This window comes from Sinocyclocheilus anshuiensis, unplaced genomic scaffold (genome assembly GCF_001515605.1).
Source record: "Sinocyclocheilus anshuiensis isolate Anshui unplaced genomic scaffold, SAMN03320099.WGS_v1.1 scaffold205, whole genome shotgun sequence".
Classification (NCBI taxonomy): Eukaryota; Metazoa; Chordata; class Actinopteri; order Cypriniformes; family Cyprinidae; genus Sinocyclocheilus; species Sinocyclocheilus anshuiensis.
In genome coordinates, this window is record NW_015536497.1 from 285,956 (window position 1) to 309,885 (window position 23,930).

At 38.5% G+C, this 23,930-nt stretch overlaps 3 protein-coding genes across 4 annotated transcripts in view; 1 reads left to right on the forward strand and 2 right to left on the reverse strand.

The window, feature by feature from the left end:
* LOC107688350 (protocadherin-10-like) overlaps positions 1 to 2,939 on the reverse strand; it is a 12,167-nt gene extending 9,228 nt beyond the window's left edge. The window contains exon 1 of the mRNA XM_016485994.1: positions 2,915 to 2,939. The gene's annotated coding sequence lies outside the window, so the exon portion shown is untranslated. The remainder of the gene's footprint in view (positions 1 to 2,914) is intronic.
* A 4,327-nt stretch (positions 2,940 to 7,266) lies between these two features.
* On the forward strand, positions 7,267 to 11,545 carry LOC107687415 (fibroblast growth factor 18-like). The gene is made up of 5 exons (XM_016484748.1): positions 7,267 to 7,345; positions 9,083 to 9,122; positions 9,225 to 9,402; positions 9,897 to 10,003; positions 10,689 to 11,545. Exons 1-5 carry the CDS (start codon positions 7,314 to 7,316, stop codon positions 10,971 to 10,973), a joined length of 642 nt encoding a protein of 213 aa, XP_016340234.1. The 5' UTR covers positions 7,267 to 7,313; the 3' UTR covers positions 10,974 to 11,545.
* A 1,726-nt stretch (positions 11,546 to 13,271) lies between these two features.
* The window catches only part of LOC107687420 (F-box/WD repeat-containing protein 11), a 14,000-nt gene continuing 3,341 nt past the window's right edge, over positions 13,272 to 23,930 (reverse strand). Inside the window, exons 3-13 of one of the 2 annotated variants that reach the window (XM_016484769.1) lie at positions 22,369 to 22,588; positions 21,883 to 22,069; positions 21,564 to 21,654; positions 21,034 to 21,171; positions 18,791 to 18,909; positions 18,391 to 18,640; positions 17,598 to 17,716; positions 16,950 to 17,060; positions 15,240 to 15,318; positions 14,252 to 14,416; positions 13,272 to 14,165 (exon numbers count right to left, since the gene is read on the reverse strand). In XM_016484769.1, the coding sequence (XP_016340255.1) occupies positions 14,255 to 14,416; positions 15,240 to 15,318; positions 16,950 to 17,060; positions 17,598 to 17,716; positions 18,391 to 18,640; positions 18,791 to 18,909; positions 21,034 to 21,171; positions 21,564 to 21,654; positions 21,883 to 22,069; positions 22,369 to 22,588 (1,476 nt within the window). In that variant the 3' untranslated portion in view covers positions 13,272 to 14,165; positions 14,252 to 14,254. Of the gene's footprint in view, positions 14,166 to 14,251; positions 14,417 to 15,239; positions 15,319 to 16,949; positions 17,061 to 17,597; positions 17,717 to 18,390; positions 18,641 to 18,790; positions 18,910 to 21,033; positions 21,172 to 21,563; positions 21,655 to 21,882; positions 22,070 to 22,368; positions 22,610 to 23,930 lie in introns of both variants that reach the window. The other variant, XM_016484762.1, reaches the window with a different exon arrangement.

Here is a 23,930-nt window from a genome sequence, read left to right on the forward strand (position 1 = left end):
TATATATATATATATATATATATATATATACTGTATATGTGTGTGTGTGCTGAAAAAATATAAAACAAACAAAACAAACATTATTTATTTTAAATTATATTAAAATGTAATAATGTAATATAACTTCATATTTAATCATGTTGCATTATAATATAATGTAATAATTATTTATTTATTTATTTAACCATTTTAAATAAATATATTTTCAATTTTTTACTTTATTAATAAAATAGATTAAAATATACGTTGAAAATATAACAAATAAATTGCAAATATAAACAAACAATTAATAAATAGTATTTATTTTATATTTCCATATTAATAAATATAATATCATTAAATAAATATAATTTTTGGTATTTATTTATTTTTGCTGTATGGGAAACACCAACCCTCTGTAGATCAGAACGTTTAACACAGAACAAAAGTTAAAACGCGATCGGTTCTAGGAAGAATCTGTATATATCTAGAAATAGTGGCTTTCATGTCAGTAATTACAAAACATGGAAACATTTGGACGATATTTTTTCAAGCAGTTCTCTATACATCCGAAGGGGGGCAGCAGCAGTGCTCCTGAGTCAAACTTTCTTATTATAAGCGAAAACAGATGAGGCACGTGGCAAACAGCCACATGCAATGCATTTAAATCAGATTTTGTTCTCAAAAATGTTTTAGGGCTAAATGACTATCATGGAGTTGCAGTTCAGCCCAAACCACCAACTCTTATATAAAAATCCGCCTCTATCCAATCCCGTTTATTTTGATTTAAGAACAAAGTGCACATCTGTAGATATGCCTTAATGGTAAATTGCATATGAGACAATTTCATAAAGTAAACAGATAAACGATCCTGATCTACGTTATTACAGATTAAGCAGTGTGGATTCTATAATTCTCTAATAACAGGCGTCTAAATGGTTGGATGCATTTGTGAATTGTAGCTGTTTTGATATATTCAGCTATTGTAAATCCGAATAACACATACCTGAGTTCCTGGAATCCCCCCTTTTATCTCACATCTGCTGTTATTTTCACAAAATAGTTGAACATCTTTCTCTGAACATTGTTAAATGGTTAAATAAGTTCTCTTTGAACACTAAATCTACATAATGTGATGGAAAACAATGGAAAAGGCTACATTAAGAGCTGAAGTGTCTATGTGCAACCTCATCAGCAGGTGGAGTCCAGAGGAAAGCACCACAGACTGGCAAATTCACATGAGGTGCATTAGGGTTTGACCTTGAGAGGGTTCAGTGTGTGTGTGAGAGAGTGTGTGTCTGCAGGGTTGTGCATGTGTGTGTCCTCCCAACATCTGTCAGATGCATTATATTTCATTATCTAGGCTTTCACAACAACTGCTCTACCTGCATAAAAAGCAACACTCCTACACACAAGACTTTATTAATATGCATTCTGTTTCACCTCAAATGTTTCATCTTACATTTAGGCCAGAAGAGAATAACACATTGGTTTCTGATTATGTAAACAGCATGTACCGTATAAAGTAAAAATGTTAATTTTACTTGAAAATTGCATTTGTTAATAATAATAATAATAATAATAATAATAACAATATAAATATTCCGGGCACTTAAATGAGAAAAATAAATTAAATTATCTAATATAATTTTATCTAATTTTATAATTTAATAAATTATAAAATAAATTGTAGAATTTAATTAAATGTATCATATTTTAATATACGCGAACCGGACATCACTAGTCCATATTTGACCCAACGATGGATTGAAACAACCTAGCATTTTTTAGAGTGTACATAGTTTCAATAAATTACATAATTTATGTAATATATTAAACTAATAATACATTTTTTTAAATATTATATATGATTGATTTATTAATAAATAATTATTATATTATTATATTTAAATTAAAGAACAAATTGATATTTAAATAAATTATATATACAGTGTGTGTGTGTGTGTGTGTGTGTGTGCATAGAGAGAGAGAGAGAGAGAGAGAGAGAGAGAGAGAGAGAGACAGAAAGATAGACAATACAGTGGATTCATTGTCGTACTAGGAGGATGATGGAAATTAAGAGTAAAACACAGAGAAAAGAAGAGAGAGAGAGAGAGAGAGAGAGAGAGAGAGATGCACACACACACACGCACACGTTTCTTATGTTATGGAATGCACCTGCTCTTATTTGTATTTATCCATCTTCTATTTCATCTCAGCCTTCATTTCTATGAATTCAGGGCAGAGTCAATGTTGTTGCTCAAATGGCAGCATAAACCGTTGGGGTTAAAACAACAGTTCCCAAAAATATACAGATGTACTCTGTAGAATAACCTAGCATGTTTGCTAGGCACCTGGCAGCCGCACAGCTCTTGCAAAACTTGACGATAATGCAACCCAACATTCCAGCATCAGAAAAAAACACAAAAAACTTATTTATTGTCAGCGTATATGTATGTTTATTTGCCAGAAGCCCTAAGGTCAATGATGTAGCAAATTAGACGAGAGTGACAGCTGGCTAGCACGGCTGACAGATTTGAGGAATTCGGGCAGTCTGTGAGGACGGCCCTGGCTGAATGTTAAACACTTTTCCCTCAAAGCTCAAAGGAACAGTTCTACCTATTAGCAATTCAAACGCACACACATTCTTTTTCCTCTCGCTACTTACAGAAAGCTGGACATGGTGAGTTGTTTTAGGCAGCGCTAATGTCGTTTTCGTCGACATATTGTAGGCAGATTGGATTAATTAGAAGCTGGAAGTAGGCTACGTAACTCGACAATATGATTCTCATTTAACCAAACATGCATACAAATACATATAAAAAGTCCGTCTACATGAGTATGTGTCTGTGTGGTTACAAGAGACATGTGGTCGGCACACTAAAACAAATTCATTCCCACTATGCAGAGAGGTAGACAATGTCCATTTACGTACTTGCAGTTCAGTGGCTGCGGTCATGTGCTCTCGCCAGCGCACAGAGAGAGAGGAGACCTGTGGTTTTAACCCAGTCAGAAAGGAGGGAAAACGGGAGGGAGGGAAGGGGAGCGGAGTGATGACAGCTCATGATGTTATACATTGCAAATGCGAGCTGGGAAGTGACCGAGTGTGGGTTAATAAGCCGTAGAACGAGGAAAAGAGTCCAGAGATGACAATGTGGCGTATGTAAGGGCATGGGGAAGCTGAAAAAAGGGCTTGTGAAAGCACTGAAAACACGCGAGGTATTTGGAAGGCATTTTGGGGCACAATCGCCAGTGTGATGACATCCATCACAGCTGAGTTTCAAAAGAAAAACGGGTGTGAGCCAAACAGCGTGTGTTTCTGTTACCTACAGTGACCTTCTTTCCTTCTCTGTCATTCTACAATCATACTTTCACCCCATCATTCAGCTCCTCGCTTCCTATTTCCATCGCTCTATCCCTTTCTTTTCACACTTCACTCCCTTTTACACCTTCGTCTCCCTCCGCCGACTTCAGTTTGCCGCCGCTTCCCCTTCCTCCCCGGCCTACTAATCTACGCATAACAAGTGCTCATACTTCAGCACGGGCCAAAAGAGAAATAACACAGAGAAGGAAAAATGGGAGTGGGGTACAGTCAGGCAGAAAAAGCAGAGAAAGTGTTTATTCAAACTCAAAGCTGACTCCTTTGTTGTGGTGAAGTGACATGTGGCCCAACTCCATTGAGAGAATAGATTAACTATGCTCGGTTCTGGACTGTGAACACATTCAAACCATTCAGCCAGAGCTTTGACTGAGCCTTTGATTTCAAATATTGATATTCATAAGTGCTTTGGTATCTGAGAAATGACATGCTCAGTCTACTACAGTTGTGGCATAATGTTGATTTCCACTTTTCTCTGTCTAAAGGCCCGTTCACACCAAGAACAATAACTATAAACGATAACTACACTAGCATCAACACAAACACAATCTGATTGGCTGTCAATGTTTTAATCGTTCGTCAGCTGGAAGAAAATTGTTGTGAAACTGATTCCAATGAGATTGTTACTCTGTGCCATTATCATTATGGCTGTGGCGTGGACTCTGCTTAAAGTTAAAACTATTTTTAATACTATATCTTTGTCTTTATAGTTATCATCTTTGGTGTGAACTGGCCTTTACAGTGAGGCACTTACAATGGAAGTGAATGGGGCCAGTTCAACCCAATCTCATGAGAAAACTTAAAGAGACAGTTCACCAAAAATGTAAATTCTGTCACCATTTACTCTCTCTCAAGTTGTTCCAAACCTGTATGAGTTTCTTTCTTCTGTTGAAGATAGAAAAAGAAGATATTTTGAAGAATGTTGGTAACCAAACAGTTGACGGTAGCCATTGACTGCCGTAGTACTTTCTTCCAATACTATGGAAGTCAATGGTTACCATCAACTGTTTGGCTACCAACGAGTTAGTAGCAATTTCGTATAAATTTGTATGATGTGATTCATATGGAAACAAACAATTTTAAGAAAATAAAAACATAACCATCAGTTGGGTATGAGAGAGATTTTACGAACTGATATGAATTAGGCACCAATTTGCCAAAACATAAAATAGTTACAAATTGCTATGAGAGTGTGTTGGCCAATCTGTAAACGTTAAAATACTCACTGTTTCAATAGTATAGTCACAATATATGTTAATGTTATTTCTGTGTGAAAAAATTACTTCCTAAAATGTTCTTCGTAATGTTATATTCAGTTTTACTGCTTTGCCAACATGACAATGCAATGCCATAAACCCTAAACCTTTAAAATAATCCTAAAAATGATTAATTAAATAGATTTACAGCTCAAAGAATGCACAAGTTTTAACAGAACTATTTAAGTGCTTTTTTATAAAATTGTGTCACATTTCTGCTTTTAAATCCTCCCAAAATCTTTGTCCCATTTACTTCCATTGTAAATGCCTCAAAATGGAAGTAAATATGCTCAATTTATAAAGGATTTAAAACACTGTAACCTTGATTTTTTTCCACAAGTGAGTTGAAATATTTATTTATTTTTGTGGTAATCAACACAAATGTTCCTTTAAGAAAACTAAAACAGAATGTTGAAATTCTAAAAGAGTTCTAAAAGAATGTGCATTTGATACCTTTCACATGAAGATCTCTGGACTTCATCTAAAAATGTAATCTGGGTGGAGGGCCTGAAGTCCAGACACTGAAAGACAAAGAGCAGAGAAATGCTGGTACAAAAGGTTATACAATCACAACGGTGAGTGTGATCCAGTCAACCAGCCTTCCTAACTCTAATACTCTAATACTGCTGTTCGCACAACTGGGTGTGTATACATTGAATATCAGATCATGATGACCTGCTAATTGCTCAATGCTCTCCAGTGGAGATGAAATATCAAACCATTACACTAATCAAAAATGTCTGTTGTCTCTGGAAATTACGGGATTTTTAAGGTGAGAGGAAATGAGTTATAGTATTTTGGAAATGTGACACGGCTCATTTAGGATGTTCAAAACCGCCAAGCGGGCCGTGACCTGTCTAGCTACCCGCTAATTTACATCTCTCTCCTTCACTTGCACACATCTATTGCTCCTCCTGGATGGGGCACAGGGGTGCTGGGGCGAGAGAAGGGGGGTGGAGAAGCATGCAGTGCTGGCGCTTGTTGGCTGACCCGGGTGTCTGCGGTTATATCGTGGTCAGAGGAGGAGGGGAAACGGGCGGTGTTTCTGAAATCCCTGTTAAATGTTCATTTTGGAACGACTTGTTGCTTACATACCTCTCTCACACCCTCTCTTCTATTTTGAAGTGTTTAAATATGGCCTAATATTGCTCAGTACCCCTTTTAGGTTTAACAGAAATCTAATTTTTAAGGGATGCACTAAGTAAGTGTTTGTTTAGGTTTAGCTGGTACTTATTTGCCAAGATAGTATCAGTGGTTTTACACTTTATACTGACACCTGTTGGTTTGGATGCATGAGCTTTGTTCGCTAACTACTGCTGCTTGTTTGTTTATCATTTTATTCCTGTTCATATGTTTTTCTCTACCTTACACTATATCCATATGATGGATATTCTAGATTTAATCACAACATATTTTCATCGTTGACATCATACCATATTTGCTGGTTGTACTAAGTTGTTTGTTTTATCACTCCGGTAGGGGCTCCCTGCTAAAGAAAAAAAACCCAGCTAAAACCAGCTGGTTGGCTGGTCTTAGCTGGTTTAAGCTGGAAGCTGGTTTTAGCTCCCAGACTGACCAGCTAAAGAAGTGGTCAAAAACCCTCTAAAACCAGCCTGCTGACCAGCTATGACCAGGCTGGATGACCAGCTAAAAACAGCTAACCAAGGCTGGTTTTGCGTTTTTTTTTTTAATTTTTTTTTTAGCAGGGCTGCTGGTTATAGAGGATTTGTGTGTATGTTTGTTTTTTTCCTGTTTTGTTTAAAAAAAAAATTTCATGCAAAAAGCCTTAATAAATGCATTAAGTAATATTTTTATCATTAGTAACCGGGTCAGCTGAATGACACGGCAATGTGATGTCAACATGGCGGCGACCATGAGGGGGCGCCCCGCTCCATGTACTGGCATGTACATGGCATGTAGATTAAAACCGCTTTTTTCTCCAAGACTGACAGGACTTGAATCTTTATCGCACGTGGTATTTCTCAAAACAGTTCAACGTTTTAATTAACAAACTAACGACTGAATGCAGCGGGACGTCCAGACTTCCCGAACCCTTTCCTTTTAATAAAAGGTCACTCGGTTTATGTAAGCAGTTTTAAAGTGCTGAAAGTTTTGAAATCGGTTACTGCTGGACGGTCGAAGCGCTTCTCTTCCATCGCCCCACCTTGGTGATGATAAGTGAGCTAGAAACATCGTCCCATCATCATCCCTGCCCCTGCGCGCACCCCGCCCATCTCCGTTCCACTTCAGCTGCGCTTCCTTCTCATTCAGCAAACGCACTGTCCTGTGGCGAGAGAGGGGTCCTTTCCACCCCACAGCCAAACAAAAGAAGCCTGGAAAAGGAGAAAATCTAGCAAAGGCTTCTTAAAGGGCAGGAGGACCCCTGAATTCTGCGGTTTTGTGGGAAGACAGCAGCGTTCTTGAGGATACTGCAGGAAGGAACACTGGGAAGCTTTTTAATATCCATCTATTGTCAGTGTGTCATGTGAAGTGTGGGATCACACAGGAGGATGACCTGTTTTTCACCTGTCGTTCTCCAGTATACACCCGAACAGGTTTGCTTGCGAGAAGACTCTCTCTGAACAATCCTCCAACACGCGCTCAGATGCTCACCTGGGTCTGTGTCCGGTTTTGGCTCCAGCTTTTAAAACCATCGCCTCAAAGATCTCACTGTCCGGGGTGATAGAAGCGCTGGAGCGATGCAGTCCACGCTGTCCTCTGCTGTCGTGCTGTAAGTTTCGCGTGTAATTGTTCAGTATGAGTTGAAGGCTGTTTTGTAGCGAGTCTCCATCTACTGATGGGTCCACCGTTTTGTCCAGCTTGAGCATTTGTTGTGTTTCCCATCTCTGGGTCAGACGATAGCCTCAGCAGATGCTGGGTTCTCATAATAACACATCCCACCCAGTGTCTTCTCAGATAACAGCAGCATGCACACTGATAATGAGACTTTCTAGGTCTGAATCCTGTTTAGACTAGGGTAAAAGTCCTGTGTTGGTCAATAAGCATGTCTGAAATGAATAAACAAGATAGTTAATGCTTAAAAATGCTACTCTTTGCTAAAAATGTTTTTGTTAAAAAGTAACCATAAATGAAAATATCTACAATCAAAAATATTTACATTTTGCAAAACTATTAAAGTTTCAAAATATATTTTTAGTCATGAATATCACAAATATTGGTTTAGTCCATTTAACCTGTAAAAATGTGTTTTAAAAGTTAATATATTTGATTTTTTTTTTACCTAATACTCATAGCACAGTCATGATGGTCTAAAGGGGTCCCTACTGTTTTATGGTTTTCTTGACACATGATAACAAAATGGCTTCCTGCATGTTAGTTACACCACAGTGACTTTAATTATGTGGCCAGATGTGTTTCAATATTTTAAAATAAAAATTATTATTTTTTTTTTTTATAATATAACATTATACTAAACTACTTATGCAAAAATGTCTTTCTTCAATAATTTCAGATTTTTTTAAGAAACACTTTTTTCCCACTTTTTATGATCTTCAGATCTTATTGCGTTAAGCCCCAGAAAAAAAGATCAAAGTGATTTGAATTCAGAAATTGACAGCATGTTCTATGTCATTGTATATATGATTAACTTTTAAACTTTTTTTTATATATTTCTTTAATGCACTTATTATTTCTGGACAAAAATGAGCATCATTTACCCATATATCAAAATCAGTAGTAATATTTTGTTCAATAAGAAATGTCATAAAATAGAGAAAACCAGAGTGTGTTGAATCAGGGTGGATCATTTTTGAGGGTTTGCCCTCCTGATCCATGAAACCTGTCAAGATGAGGACAACTTTTAATTAGTTAATTCATTAATTAATAAATAATTTTTTTAAATGTTAAAACAAAAAGCCCTTAACCCCTCCAGCTAAAAATTATATAAAATAATTGCGAGAAAGATTAATAATTAAGAGAACGATCAAATATATTAATGTTGTTAATGAAGACGGGAAGTACATTTTGGTAGATTTGGAAGCCTGTGATACATTATGATGCCTGGCTGACATCATTTAGGAAAGGAGAGTGAGTGAGGTTGGTTGGCATATGTATAAAGTATTATTAACAATTCATAGCGGATCTGAACATTGATATTTAAATACATGCAGACACTCACATGTGGTGTTAGTTTGAGTTAAAATAAACATTTTCATCTTTTCTTCCTACCTCTTATAACTGTAGCCAACCAAACCTAAAATAATATCATGAATTTTAAAAAGGGACATATTTTGTAATACTGAGTGCCTTTTTTACCTAAGGACTTAAGCTTTCATTTGCACCTATTATAATTGCCTTTTTCTTAGCATTTGATGCACAAGAGATATTCAACAAAAAATGAAAGGTGTGCCATCCAACCTCAGTCTCTGCTACAAAGGTTAGAAACGCCACTAGAGCAGATGCAAATGTCACACAATCACATGTGTCTTTTCTATTTCTCTTTGGCCAGATGCTTCCAGGTCGTGTTACTGTTCTACGGCCCATTACAGGTGCTTACAGTATGCATGTGTTACCAATAATAAAACCATATATCAATTGATAGTTCATAAATCAATAAAAGTGATTTGTGACTGACTCCTGTGCTTGTGCAGGTGTTAGCGGTGGAAAATGTAAACTTTGGAGTACACGTAGAGAATCAGACAGGTGTGCGGGACGGCCTGAGCCGGAAACACCATCGGGTTTACCAACTATACAGTCGGACAAGCGGAAAACACGTCCAGGTGCTCGGCAAGAAAATCACCTCCATGGGAGAGGACGGGGATAAATATGGTAAGGAATCGTCTGAATGTGTCAGCCAACCTCTACACATTAAATTTAATGACTGACTGATTAATTCATAAGAATTATTATTAGTGGTATATATATTTATATCTATCTATCTATCTATCTATCTATCTGTGTAATTATAATATTCTTTAAGTCTAGAAATAAGGAATTTACAATAAATACAACAATTAACAATTTATCTATATTTATTAACAATTTATTTATATTAATCATGTTACGTCCTCTTTTGAAGTCACTTTGGACAACATTTTCAGCTAAATTAATGTGTAAATGTATATTAAATTATACAATCTGCTAGGATTAACACACTTCTATGCTACAACCTGAAGTTAAAAAAAATCATCTGCCAACGATAGTTGTCTTGCTAAACTCTAATGATAAACTGTAATTTCTATGACAGTGCATCGAATGCATTTCAGTGTCAGTTATGTTCATTTATATTCCTGTATGTTTGTATTTTTGTGTTTCTTCACAAGCCCAGCTCGTGGTGGAGGCCGACACCTTTGGGAGTCAAGTGAGAATAAGAGGAAAAGAGACAAACTACTACTTGTGCATGAACCGTAAGGGGAAGCTTGTGGGCAAGGTGAGTTACTGAAAAATGGCTGTACTTGATATTGTAGGGCCTGCATCCTTTAAATCATTCACGCTCTGAAGAGCTGTTCACACACTGATTTGAAACAACCTGAGGTCACTTGTCAGTGTGAAACCCCCATAAAACGCACATCTTTGTTGGACTCTTAAAAGCTGGCAATAACGAGCTTGTTTCACAAAAATTCCAGTGAGATCAAAATTTAAGTAAGCTTATTTTTGCAAAATGAAATTTTTAGAATAGATTATGGACCAAATATAGCGATATATCTGGAGATACATTATCCAGCCACTTTATTAGGTAGGCTACACCTTGCTAGTACCAGGTCGGACCCATTTTTGCCTTCAGAACTACCTTAATTCTTTGTGGCATAGATTCAACAAGGATCAAGTAAACAGTGTGAGATGATTTGAACTTTGTGACATGGCACACAAATCCACAACGAGCAGCCCATCTGGCACCAACAACCACGTCACATAAATCACCTTTCTTCCCCATTCTGATGGTCGGTTTGAACATCAGCACATTGTCTTGACCATGTCTACATGCCTAAATGCAGTTGCTGCCATAATGAGCAGTTAATGAGCAGTTGAACAGGTGTACCTAATAAAGTGGCCGGTGAGTGTATATTAAACATGGCTCTTTTTTTAAAGAAAATGCATACGTTCTTCCATTCCAGAAAGACAGCAACGTAAACGGAGGCTGCATTTTCATCGAGATAATGCTTGAGAATAACTACACCGCTTGGATGTCAGCACGCTACGTGGGCTGGTACATTGGCTTCACCAAAAGGGGCCGACCGCGCAGAGGTCCGAACACGTTACCCAACCAGCGAGACGTGCATTTCATGAAACGCTTCCCTTCAGGAGAGCAGCCTGACCTGCAGCCCTGCAGCTTTACCACGGTCAGCAAGAGGAGCAAAAGAGTCCAGCAGACCTCCACCTCTCCTCCAGCACTCCAATAATACAACAAACACTGACTGTTGCGCAAAGATAATTTCTTACAGAGGATCTAGAGAGACGCTTTTCCTTAAAACGCAAGTAGGTTAGGCTTTAGGACCGACCTCTCGGTAGAAGTCACAGTCGAAGGACAGAGTTGCTTAAACATTGTGTAATCATGCAAATATTACCAAAGACTCCTGGGCAAGTGTCCAGTCTCTAAACCCTGACAACAAGGGGACCAAGCACTTCAGAGGCCAAAGAATTCCCCTCTAATGTCCAGTGCCACAGCTTTGATTTGTCCCACCATAAAAGAGCAAAGAGCTTTACTTGCGTTGAGTTGTATGGCTGGAAAACTGGTAAGTGCGCGGCATAATGTGCATTAGCTGAGACTTGGCGACTTGGATGCTTATGACCAAAAGGGCGATTAAAGGACCTGCTTTGTGAACTTATCAAATGTCAACCTTGGTCCTATAAGAGCCATGAGATTGTAAACAAGAAACAAAGTCACTCAGAATGTATTTGTCAAGAAAATCCTATTAGACCTTCTGGTGAAGGTGTAGTTTTTTTTTTTTGCCTCAGATACTTCACATTTCACCAGGAGCATCGAGAGTCTTTCATATTCATCCAATGAAAAAGTGATATTTAAAGGGAGTGATATACACTACCGTTCATAAGTTTGGGGTTGGTAAGATTTTTAAATGTTTTTGAAAGATGCTCAAAAAGATAAAAAATACAGAAAAAAAGGAAATATTGTTAAACAATTACAATTTACAGTAACTTCTCTATCTTAATATATTTTAAAATGTAATTTATTTCTGTGATGCAAAGCTGAATTTTCAGCAGCCATTCCTCCAGTCTTCAGTGTCACACGGTCCTTCAGAAATCATTCTAATATGCTGATTTCTTATTGCTATCTATGTTGAAAACAGTTGTGCTGGTCCATATTTTTGTGGAAATCAAAAGTACGAAAGTACAGTATAACAGTCTTTAATATTACGATTGATCAATTCAATGCATCTTTGCTGAATAAAAGTTCTTTCTTGAAGAAAAAAAATGTAATGAACGGTAACATTTGAACAGTAGTGTAAATATAATTTAACAGCACAGAATGCCAAATTAAATATCCTGACCACTAATAAGACGGTAAAATCCCCCACAATCCACAAAAGAAAGTATGAAAAAGGGGCCTATAAAAGACAACATTTGTGAGCACTGATCTGCACTGATGTTCATGGCTGTTTTAAAACAAAATGTCCATTACTGGTCCCAACATGAGTTGATTTTCACTCTAGAGAGTTAAATGTATCAGAGTAGTTATTTGAACTGACCCTGGAGCTTCCAGCCCTGCAAGTGTTGTAATGCTAAATGTTGCAAATTACTGTCCCAAAACCACTTGGGGCTGGTGAAGTCTTGAGAGATGAAATATTTTGATACCATTCATACTATTAAAATATTTATTTTGTGGATGCATTGATCAGTGGGTTTTATCTGTTCCACGACACCATTACCCTGAACATTGGTGTATTTTGGGGTCCAAACTCTCCTGTGCTCTCCAGCAGTTTTATTGCCACCTGGTGGACCCAGAGGGTATAAACTACAACCCTAAAATGCACACTTGCAAACCGTGTAATAGAGGCTAGAACTAGTGTAACTATCATAAGAGTTCCAAACAACAAGAAAGCTAAACAATAAGAACAAAACTGAGAAGTTTTCTCAAAAGTAAACATGTATAAGGGCTGTTTTGAGATTTTGTCTGTACTCTAGACATCTACTGCATTCCGGATCACCCATTTTGGGCAGTAGTCGCCTCGCTCTCCCCCGTCTGAAGACTGACTTTGATCCTCCCTCTTTATAATGTCTCCATCTCGCTCACATCCACCCTTATGTCTCACAATCTGACAGCAGCCTGCCATAATTCAGTCTAATGCCTTATTTCAAATGGAATTCCATTCTGAAGTTCGCACAGAACGGAACTTTGTGATTCTTGAGATTTCAGACTAAAATATTGCTCTGCATTCAAACATTTTTTGAATTGCTACAGCACTGAAATGATTTACCCAAACTGGGCTCGTATTGTGGCTGTTGCCATGGTGGCGTTCATAAGGAAAGCTGAACTCAAATAAGACGAAAATGACAGTACTGCCAATTTCCACATATTCGGAGCAGGAGGTAAACTTAAATATTTGAACAGCAGCCCTGCGATTTCTGGAGGACTTGGCAGGCGCTGCGGCAGGTTACTGAAATCTGGGCCTATCGAAAAGCCTTTATCTCAAAAGGGCGAATCATGCATACAAACACACACACGAAAAACAAGGCGATTGTGCAAGCTTCTTAACACTCCTTCACAGTCAAGTACTTTATTCTTATTAATAACGCTTTTTTTTTTCTTTAAAAAAATCTTTGCAATATACAACACCATTTTAGACGAGACGATTCTGTTTACAACTAAATTCAGATCAGTTATGGGTCATTCAGAACCTAGACGAGCAGACAGTGAAAAGGGGAACGAGACGGACAGAGCTAAAAATGAGAAATGGAGGGACATATCAGGAGAAGAGTCAAAAAACTACAATTATTCATACAATTTCACAACAAAAGAAAATATGAAGTCAATTTCCCAACTTAAAAAAAAAAAAAGAAAAAAAAAAAGGGAAAAGCATAAAAAAACAAAAAAACGTAAGACAGAAACCGAGGGGTTGACCAGCACACATTCCACGTCCCATCGCTCAATCATTCATGCAGAACAGTCCTGAGGGAAGGAAGGCACTCACACCTTGCCTTCTCCCTTTAGTTTTTCATTTTTCTGGTTTAATCAATAAAAATAAAAACAAACAAAAGATAGATACAGAGTTCATGGGCCCAGGGGGTGGAGCCGGGGCAGCGGTCACTCTGTACGCAGTGGCAGGGGTGAGGGGGGCTCCACGCCCACCCTTACGTTCTCTGCTTAATGGCATTGCTCTCTCCATCTTTTCTCCGCCTCCTCCTCCACAGAGAGGGAGAAAGAGAACTGACGCAGTTTGTGTTGTGGGGCGGCCCTCAAAACGACTGAAGAGGGGGAGAAATAAAATGGACAGATGGAGAGAGGAGGGTGAAGTTGAGGGGGGGTGGTGGTGGCGTTCCTCAACCTTTGATCCTGGCACACTTCCACAGAGACTGGGTCACCCGAACAGTCCCCACACACACTCGCACACACTCCGCATGCCACCAAGGCTTCCCTGTCATGAGATCACATGCATGTAAGTTAGATTTTGTATTCTGATGTGTGTGATCTTCAATAAAATCCAGTCAAAACATGTGCTACCTGCTATCTGGATATGTAGGTATACGTGCGGGATGGCGATCGTCCTTCCGTCTGCCCGTTGGTCAACACATTGAGGAAGTCCCAGATAAGGATAGTGTCATCGTGGGAACTGCTGATGATCTGGAACTCATCGAATTGGAGCCGGAACACTCGGCCAGAATGTTCCTACACGCAGACAGACTACTATTAAAACAATCCTTTCACAACAATGTGTGACAATGCAGAGGGCTGATTAACTACACATGACTGAGATGAGTAACAGATTAGAGACTGTCAGGAGTAAATAACAGCAATTAATCGGCTGATATTTGGGCATTTGAGATTATTGATAGCAACGTTGCAAATTTTGTTGTATTGTACACATTTAAAGATTTGTCCTTAAAAAAAAAAAAAATACTTGAGAGCCTGAATAAACAAGACAGATGTTTAAAGAAAATGAATTGAGAGCATGTATAAGGGTTCTTAAAGGGATAGTACACCCAAAAATGAAAAGTTGATATTTATCTGCTTACCCCCAGGGCATCCAAGATTCTTCAGAAGAACACAAACAACGATTTTTAACTCAAATCGTTGCAGTCTGTCAGTCATATAATGGAAGTGAATGGGAATCATGGCTTTGGCTTTACGGCGGATCGCAGGACAGTTCGGACATTGCGGTGAATCAAGAGGTAAAAAAACAATATAAATACTGTTCAGTTTCTTGCACAGACCGATCCTTTTGTGTCTTTACACAACAATGTATCATCACGATCCGCAGGGTTTAATTTGGTTTTGTTTGTGTATGTTTTTTTGACTCTCAAAGCCGTGATTCCCATTCACTTCCATTATATGACTGACAGACTGCAACGGTTTGATTTAAAAATCTTCATTTGTGTTTTACTGAAGAAACAAAGCCACCTACATCTTGGATGCCCTGGGGGTAAACAGATAAACATAAAATTTTCATTTTTGGGTGAACCATCCCTTTAAGCGCTGTGTGGAAACTCACCACTAGTGTACGTAGGCACAGAGTGCTGGCTGGGGCTCGTGGATCGAGAGCAGCTTGTAGGTCCCATACTTTAATTTTACTGCATACACACACAAACATATTAAAACACATTAGAAAATGCACAAAAAAATATGACCATCATAAATCTATGGTACATCGGTTAAAATGCCCTCTCTAATTCTTATGTTGTAAAGCAGCTTTAGAGGCGATTTCACACATAATCTACAGATAATCTGTGATTCAATTGTGGGCTTTGTGGGATTAAAAGTGACTGCTCCCTCAGCAGTGTGGGTATTGTGCACTGCTTATGTATCAGATTAATGACCAGAGCACAGGGAGCAGACAAATCCAACTCCGCAATTAAAGATGTGAGAATAAAGAGATTATTCACATCATGGCAAGGAATAAACCAGCCATAATAGATCCAGATAAAAAAAAATTTTAAAAACTCTGCTTAAATTTAATCCCCCAGACTACACTACATTCCTGCAACAGCAGTGTGAGGAGATCAAGGAAAGAGTTTGCTAATATATTTATTTTAAGATGTGCATTTCAATCTCCAATGTTACAAACTTAATTTTTTTTTAGACTTTTTACAAGAACTTCCCCTCAGTCTCTTATTTGATGAGTGGATTGTGCATGACTCCCAGCTTTGCTGCAGTTTGCCGATTTTTGTAAAACATTTTTTTTTTCTTTTCAAATAAAAGAGTGGTTTCAGTTTACAGGGTTTCCGCAGGTCCTTACAAAGTCTTACATTTAGTTGTCAAATTTAAGGCCATAAAGAGTCTTAAATGGTATAAGAAATTCTTATGATTTCAATATGCCTTAAATTTGGGGACGGAAAGAGCAGAATTGCGATATGGCTTAATGTGACGATTGAACTTCAAAAGGCTGTGATTTCATTAAATAATCATCAGCTCTGCACATTTCAGAGTTAGGTGCTGCTCTGTTTTGTGTACAGCCATTACCTGGGAAACCGCTGTATTTCTGCCATTCCAAAAGCTCTACCTATCAATTTGCATGTTCAATAAGCCCGTCTGCTGTTTTTGTTCAGACCAAGCGAAAATCAATGTTATTTAATTAATATAATAATTGATACTTTGATCCATTTTCTGGATGGTTTACAGGCTGAAAGTTTAGTTTATCATTTTATAAAACTGTTTTTGTGAAACCTGTATTTGAACTGTAAATCACGCTTTAGTCATTTTACAGTTTAATATGTTACCATAGACACTGCCCTGCCCCACTCATATGGTATTAACTTTATTTGTGCATAATTTTATTTGTGCAAATTTCTGCAAAACTGAAAAAAAAAAAAAAAAAAACGAAATTGTGACTGTACTGTCTTCGCTTAAGAAATCAGTCAGATGGCAGGAGTGGAAGGGGGATCAAGCAGGATGTTGTGTTGCTGTCAATTTGCAGTCTCGTTTTAATGATAGCCCTTACGCATTTGTCAATCCTCCATGCTTCCTATTTGGGGAATGAACTCAGCACTCCGATTGGTCGAACTCTTCTTTTGCTGTTGCTTGATTTGAGTACTGCGCGTGGACAGAGCCGTCACCAGGTTTTTGCGTAGCTTAGAGTGACAAATCGTACCAGTGTACTTTGAGGTCAAAATGCATACCCGCTACGCAAAAGGAGTACAGGTTGGCAGGTCTGAAAAAATGACAATAAAACTTTCAACTTTGAACTAATCAGACTCAGGCGTACCCGTCATACGCTCCACTCACGATCCGCTTGTTATCAAAGCGAATACAGCGAACAAGTTCCTCGTGCCCTTCCAAAACCCGCAAGCAAGCTCCACACTCAATATCCCACAGCCTGGAGAAAGAGATTAACACAAATTTTGTGAAAAAAATAAATCATACAAGTAAAGAATACTAACTGGCTGAAACCATTTTTGATTTTTTGCACATTATTTTAATTAAAACTCGAGAATTAGTCTTATTGTCATTACATTAAAGAACACTTAAACTTAGTTCAAGCAGAATGTTTTGAACAAAGTATCTTATGCTCACAAAGGCTATATTTATTTGATCAAAATACAGTAAAACAGTAATACATGAAACATAAAACTTTTATTTGTAAATATTTTAAAATGGAATTTATTCTTGTGATGCAAAGCTGAATTTTCAGCCATTCCTCCAGTCTTCAGTGTCACATGATCCTTCAGAAATCATTCTGATATTTTTATTACATTATATAATAATAGAAAATCATTGCTATAACAACAACATTTTACAGTTAAAAGTGTACTTAATTGTCCTGGGGGAAATGTCACCTGTATATTTGACACGTTTCTTGAAATTCACTCAACTACTATTAAACAAGCTTGAATGATTGCTTGTTCACACACACCTGATGGTGTTGTCTGAGGAGCCGCTGACCACAAGTCTGTCTCTGTACTGCAGGCAGGCAATTCCTCGCTTATGACCATTTAGTGTCCGAACAAACTCACAGGTGCTTGTACTCCACACCTGCAGAACACATTACATCACACAACAGGATTAAACATTAAACACATTAAATCTGTTCCCAATCACTGCCATCTTTCTTTAGAATAATCCACAGGCATATTTAATAAAATACCAGTACATTTAAACTCAGGAAGCCATGTGTGTGCACATGAGAAAACACCTCTAGACACCTACACACACACCAGCCCTTACTGCCCTGCCTCATTATTTGGGGAATGTTTTGATAGGGTGGGGGATGCAGAAAGACTTGGCACCCCTCCCAGAGTGATGGGTGGGTTGGATCAGTGCTGGAATCCCAACTGCCCCGAATCCCGCATCTAGAGCTGCTAGAGAACACGAGTGCTGAAGGACTCTGGGCAAGAGCAGCAGACTATAGCGCTTCTGCAGTTTACAGAGAATTAAGAAAATATTACACTGCTACCCTCTGCTGGGAAATTCTGTGCTTTGGACTAAACAAGCAGACAGCCGAATAGTCAGTAAAAGTCTAGCTGCATGACAATATAGTCTAGTCCACTCAGCTTATTATTGCCAAGAACCAACACACTTAGATAGGACAGGGTCTGAATGATATGTATTGGGGTATAATACATATGAAATCTGATAAAACTCTAAGAGCACTGATTTGTGGTTTGATTGACAGCTGATAACAGTCATTCAGAGATCAGAGTGCTGACCTTTATGGTCCGATCCCCAGAGGCAGAGACAATGTACTTGTCGTCAAAGTCGACCACATTGACGGCAGCCCTGTGTCCGACGAGGACCCGGCGGAGACTGATGTCAGTAGGAGAGGCCATGTCCCACACGGCGATGGAGCGATCCTTCGAGCAGGTGACCATCAGCCCGTTACAGAATCGCAGGTGGAGCACAGCCTCGTTGTGATGGATCAAAGTGTTCAGAACCTCCCCCGAGTTCACATCCCACACTCTGGGTAAAAAGAGAAGGCAAGCAAAGTCAGACCTGATTTTATCAGTCCCTTATTCATTCCAGCTGAACAGACATGTGGAGTGATGGGGGGGACTGGAAAAAAAATGAACAGAGGACTTATAGAGAGTGAGAGAATGATAGAAATCTGACCTGACAGTGGAATCAGAGGAGCCGGTAACAATGACTCTCTCATCGTATTGCAGACACAGCACAGAGCCTGTGTGCCCCGTAAGGATCTTCAAACACTCCAGAGTCTGTTTATCCCATATCTATATGCGAACACATAAGACATCTTTTTACAACTTCAAACATCAAGAATTTCACAATGTCAAATATAAACTTCTGTTAACTAGATTAGACTAATCATTAAAAAATGTTTTGGCATGATTATGTCTTCAAGCCGGGACTCTTATAAAACATGTGAAGTTTAGGGCAGATTTGACATTGCTTGTTTGAGTTTGTGTAAAATATGCCAGTTCCTGTTGACAACAGACCTCAAAATTGTTAAACTTGGGGCGGATTGGACAATGTATGTTTGAGTTACAACAACTTCCAGTTTCATGCCATTAATAGCATGTTTGAACAGTTAGCTAAATGTTGCTAGAATGGTTTAACATGTTTCTACCATGTTGCTAGCAGGGCTCAACATAACGCTTGTCCGGGACATGTGGATTTTGTGAAGGGGCAAGTGGAAGAGAATTTTACTTGCCTGACCGGACAAGTAACATGATTAAAACGTCAATAAACAATAACTAGGGCAGCACTGAAACTTTGGCAAGAATGATTCTGATTTGATTAATTTCAGTGTAAACGGTGACTGATAACAGATAATTTATTGACAGTATCAAGGCTCTCGCAGCCTGACTTGCGGAAAAATCAGAACTAAACACACACAAATGAACAAACATACTGCGGTAGAAAACCCCCCAAAAAAGATTCTATATAATATATGATGCAGGTAAGCAACATCACACGACCAAGAGTGATGTTTTCCCAACTATCAGCATGATTGCAAATGTGACATTGATATTATACAACAGTAGTTCAATAAACAAGTATGTAATATTAACCGAATTACATTTTAGACACGTTATTGACCATTTTTGCTCCATTTCACTAATGAAAATTGTTCTAAGCAAAGCCACAGCAGAACAGTCGTGCATCTCCGAGCAACACACAACAGTGTTTCCTTACTGAATGATTCTAGGAGTCCATAGCAGTGTTAAACATGTCACTTCCTGTTGCCAGCAGGTGGCGCTATGACTATAACTGAATATGGGCATGGACGTGTTCAGGACAAACCTCCTATCAAACGTGTGAAGTTTGGGGCAGATTGGACATTGTTTGCCTGAGTTACAGCAACTTCCTGTTTTATGTAAAAACATTGAAATTTGTCAGGCTGCCAGGGATACACTCTGCGACGAAAACTGAAGATCTTCGCAATTTAGCATTGCAAAGGCCTTATGATTACACTCACCAAATTTGAAGATGATCCGATTAAAACTGAGTTAGTTAAAGTATGAGGCCTGAAAATGGCAAAAACTGCACAAAAATCGTAGAGGAAATTCAAAATGGCTGACTTCCTGTTGCGTTTAAGACTTCTCTCCAAGAGACTTTTTTGTAGGTATTGGGATATTACATGCATGTACCAAATTTCGTACACGTACGTGAAACGTACCGTTGATGACCAATTCTGAAACCCATATCAGACATACATTTTTGCCAGTTCTGATGCGTGTGCAAAGTTTTGTAAGTTTGAGCAGGTTTAGGACCTCAAAAATGTGATTCACTTTGGAGAAGAATAAAGAGCGATTCAAAGAGGGTCCTCGCAATAACTTTTTACTGATATTGTCACCTACGACACATCCCTAGAGATACACTTGCTGAAATTCTCTCCCACAACAAGAGCAGTAAGATCATGGGATTTTACCACACAGTTTAGTACTATGAGTAAGAAAATTTAACATACCCCTATATATAACCAGTATCAATAGTCACTGTTGCCTTAGAAAGTGTGACTTGAATCATTTCACCCATTTCAATGTCCTCTCTATAGTTTCAGTATTATAATACAGTAGGGAAGAGATTTGGTGTAAATCTAAACCTCGAGCATGTTTCTGTTTAAAGAGCTTTAAAACTATCCCTCCATCCGAAATCCTCTTGTTAGCAGAATCCATGTTCCTCTAAACGGTCAAAAATCACGCATTTGCAAAATGTGATTAAACACGTCATTAGCATAATTCACAAGAACACGCTTGAGGTCAGATGTGGTTTGTGTTTTTTAAATGACACCTGTGTAGTGATGCACTCAGACTTTGTGGTTTTTGCTGCTGATGACTTCACTAAACCCACAGGAGGTTCACAAGAAATACACTGGCAGAGCGCTGTTGCACCTTGATGGAGTTATCGCGTAGACCGCTGATGATCTTTTCGTCATCATACTGGAGACAGTAAACACCTTTGCTGTTCTCCGACCTACACTGGATCCTCTGCAGGTTATGTCGGCCACACCTCCAGTTTGCCTCGATGGTCTGGAAACAGAAACGTCACATATCAGCAATTTAGTTACTGCTAAGAGGCATATCTAATTTATTTGATCAAAAACGATTATGCATGAACATGAACTAAAAAAAGTGTCCCATTTCATCATTACATTTGAAAATGTAGTATTAAAATAGCTGATGGCTGCATACTCTGACTACTCAGAGGGCTGCTATGAAGAAGACAAAGAGCTGGGTCACATGAGGCCTGCCGCCTACCCCTGAGGTGTAATCACTGGTCCTGCTCGTTCAAATGAACAAACAAACGCTCCAAGTTACTACCTTCCTTTCTTTAAAAATGCTGACATGAGCAGACAAGATCTAACATCGCATTACATTTATAAAAGGACAAGCGAGAAAGAAGCGATGGTTGCTTTGCCCACCTCAATGTCCTGAATGATTTTTGGATAAAGAGAGCGGTAGTATGAGTTTGGAGGAACTTCTGTTGTGCGGTTCTTGAACAGGTATTTTTCCCTGTGAAGGAAACAGCAATAAACATCCCTGATAAACTGACATAAACAAGCATCTTCATAATTCAAGGCCAAATAAGATGTACAAGACAGTCTAAATGGAGGTTCCCAGCATGTCTGGTGGAGAATTACACCACTGAAAGATAATGATCAGGTTGTTCTTAAACCTCATGTATAAATGAGGGGGCTTGGGCGGGGGGGGGAAGATGTAAACAGTCATATCAGCACTCACCACTGGTGTCTCTCTGAAAGGCCCTTCCACAGTGGGTCTGTCCGAACCATCCTCTCGATCAGCTTCTTCCATAACATGCCTTCGGATATCACACGCTGCCATTCTTTACACACCAGCTCAGCCGAACAAAGCGAGCGTGCGTCCAGGAAGGACAAGATGTTCTCCGCTATATGATCCAGACCCTGAGCTGGAAGACAAATTGAGATTGAGTTTAAATACCAGGGTGTAAGAGTTGAAAGCTATACAAGCAGGATTTCAGTGAAAAAAAAAAAAAGTTCAAGAATATCTCATCTTTCTTAACATCAGCATAAAATCACATTCACATACATTTTATTTTATTGCAATTGAAGTGATTTCAAATCAAGAGATACTAAAACAGGCCAAGACATACATGGTCTATTTAATCTTAAGGTTATGTTTTATAATGGAGTTGGGCATACCCTCCATCAAAAATAGCATCTTCAGAATAAGGACTGCGTGTCATACCTGGCAGTGCCGTAATGAAGTCCCTTTGGAGCATGGGTTTGAGGTAGGAGTTTATGTGGCCATGTTGGTAATGGCACATTCGTGAGATCAGGTGTTCCACAAACTCCACCTGGTCCGCCTCAGACCACTGATCAAAGAGCTGGATGCACACGTCCTTCTCCTTCTCGTAATTTCCCTCTGACGGCCGCTTCCTAGAGCCTGTCAAGGGTCCATTACTCACCTGAGGACAGATAAAAGTAGGCTGGGAGAATCGTAAAAGGAAAAACAAATAAATAGATATATTAGATGAGACAAAAAATAATCTGTATTGGAAAGGATTGGTCAAATTGAAAATCTGAAACATACTAAAATACTATCATAGTATTTCAAGGCAGATGCGTTTACTTGGCAAAAAACAGTGCTGCACGTGCTCTACTATTAGGGTGCTTTCACACTTGGTTCGATTGCCTGGTCCGAACCTGAGTTTTATTGCTCCCCGCTTCCTGTTTCCCCCGCTGCTTAGTAACAATGGCACAGGAGAAGGCGGCAAAATGCGTAGCATTGCTCTCTTCACTTTTATATTTGTTTTTGAACCGTTGGTTTGGTTTCCAAAGCTTCAGTACATAACGGCACTTACGTCTTGTCTTACGAATGTACTGCAAATGCTCTAAAAAATACTGAAGGCAAACAGAAATTAGATAAACAGCTCTCTGTTTGCAGCGTGTCAGTCACGCTTGTCAGGAAAGTGAGTGAAACACAGACAAACACACATTTTAAAACTCTGTACCGGCGTTCACTTGAACCATAACCCAGATTACTCCTTTTAAGCAGACTCGGGTATGGTTCTCAGGTGCACACCCGCGTTTGGAAGACAGCGTTCACATCATCCAAACTGCCAAACTCTGACGTCAATCGGACCAGGGGCACACCAAAAGAGCTAGTGTGAAAGCACTCTTAAAAGAGCCACATACAGTTGCTGTCTTCATATGCAATAATAGGAGTTTCTACAATAAATTATCATGCTATTAATCCCAAACAACTCATCTCACTTGATGTTCTGTACAAACTGTGGAACCAGAGCACTTAAGTGACACTTAAAAACATTTCAAGAAAACTGGCACAAACAAACTAAGCAAAACAAGATTGTTTGTTTCTTTGTAGAAAAGTTTAGTTAAAGATTCAAACACTTTCTGGTATTCAAAATTAAATAAAACAAAAGGTATATAAAACATCTGTACCAGCTTTAGGGGAACTGATCTCATTCATTCACTAAAATACATTTGGTTTCAATAAAAGTAAACGCAAAAATGCCTCAGAAATGTAAAGTTAGCCTTGAGAAGGGCTGCAGATCATGCCACTTGGTTTCATATGAAATTACTGTTCAAAGGTTTGGGGTCAGTAAGATTTTCTTCTAAAGAAATTAATACTTTCATTCAGCAAGGACACATTCAATTAGTCAAAAATGATACTAAATAATTTTATAATGTTGCAAGAGTTAAATTATGTTATTTTGAACATTCCATTCATCAAAAAATCCTAAAAATAAATAAATAAATATATATATATATATATATATATATATA

Coding starts and splice junctions, on each gene's coding strand:
- LOC107687415 (XM_016484748.1), top strand. CDS start 7,314: ATGCAGTCCACGCTGTCCTCTGCTGTCGTGCT. Junction 9,403..9,896: donor AGAGGACGGGGATAAATATG/GTAAGGAATCGT, acceptor TTTCTTCACAAG/CCCAGCTCGTGGTGGAGGCC. Junction 10,004..10,688: donor AGGGGAAGCTTGTGGGCAAG/GTGAGTTACTGA, acceptor CTTCCATTCCAG/AAAGACAGCAACGTAAACGG.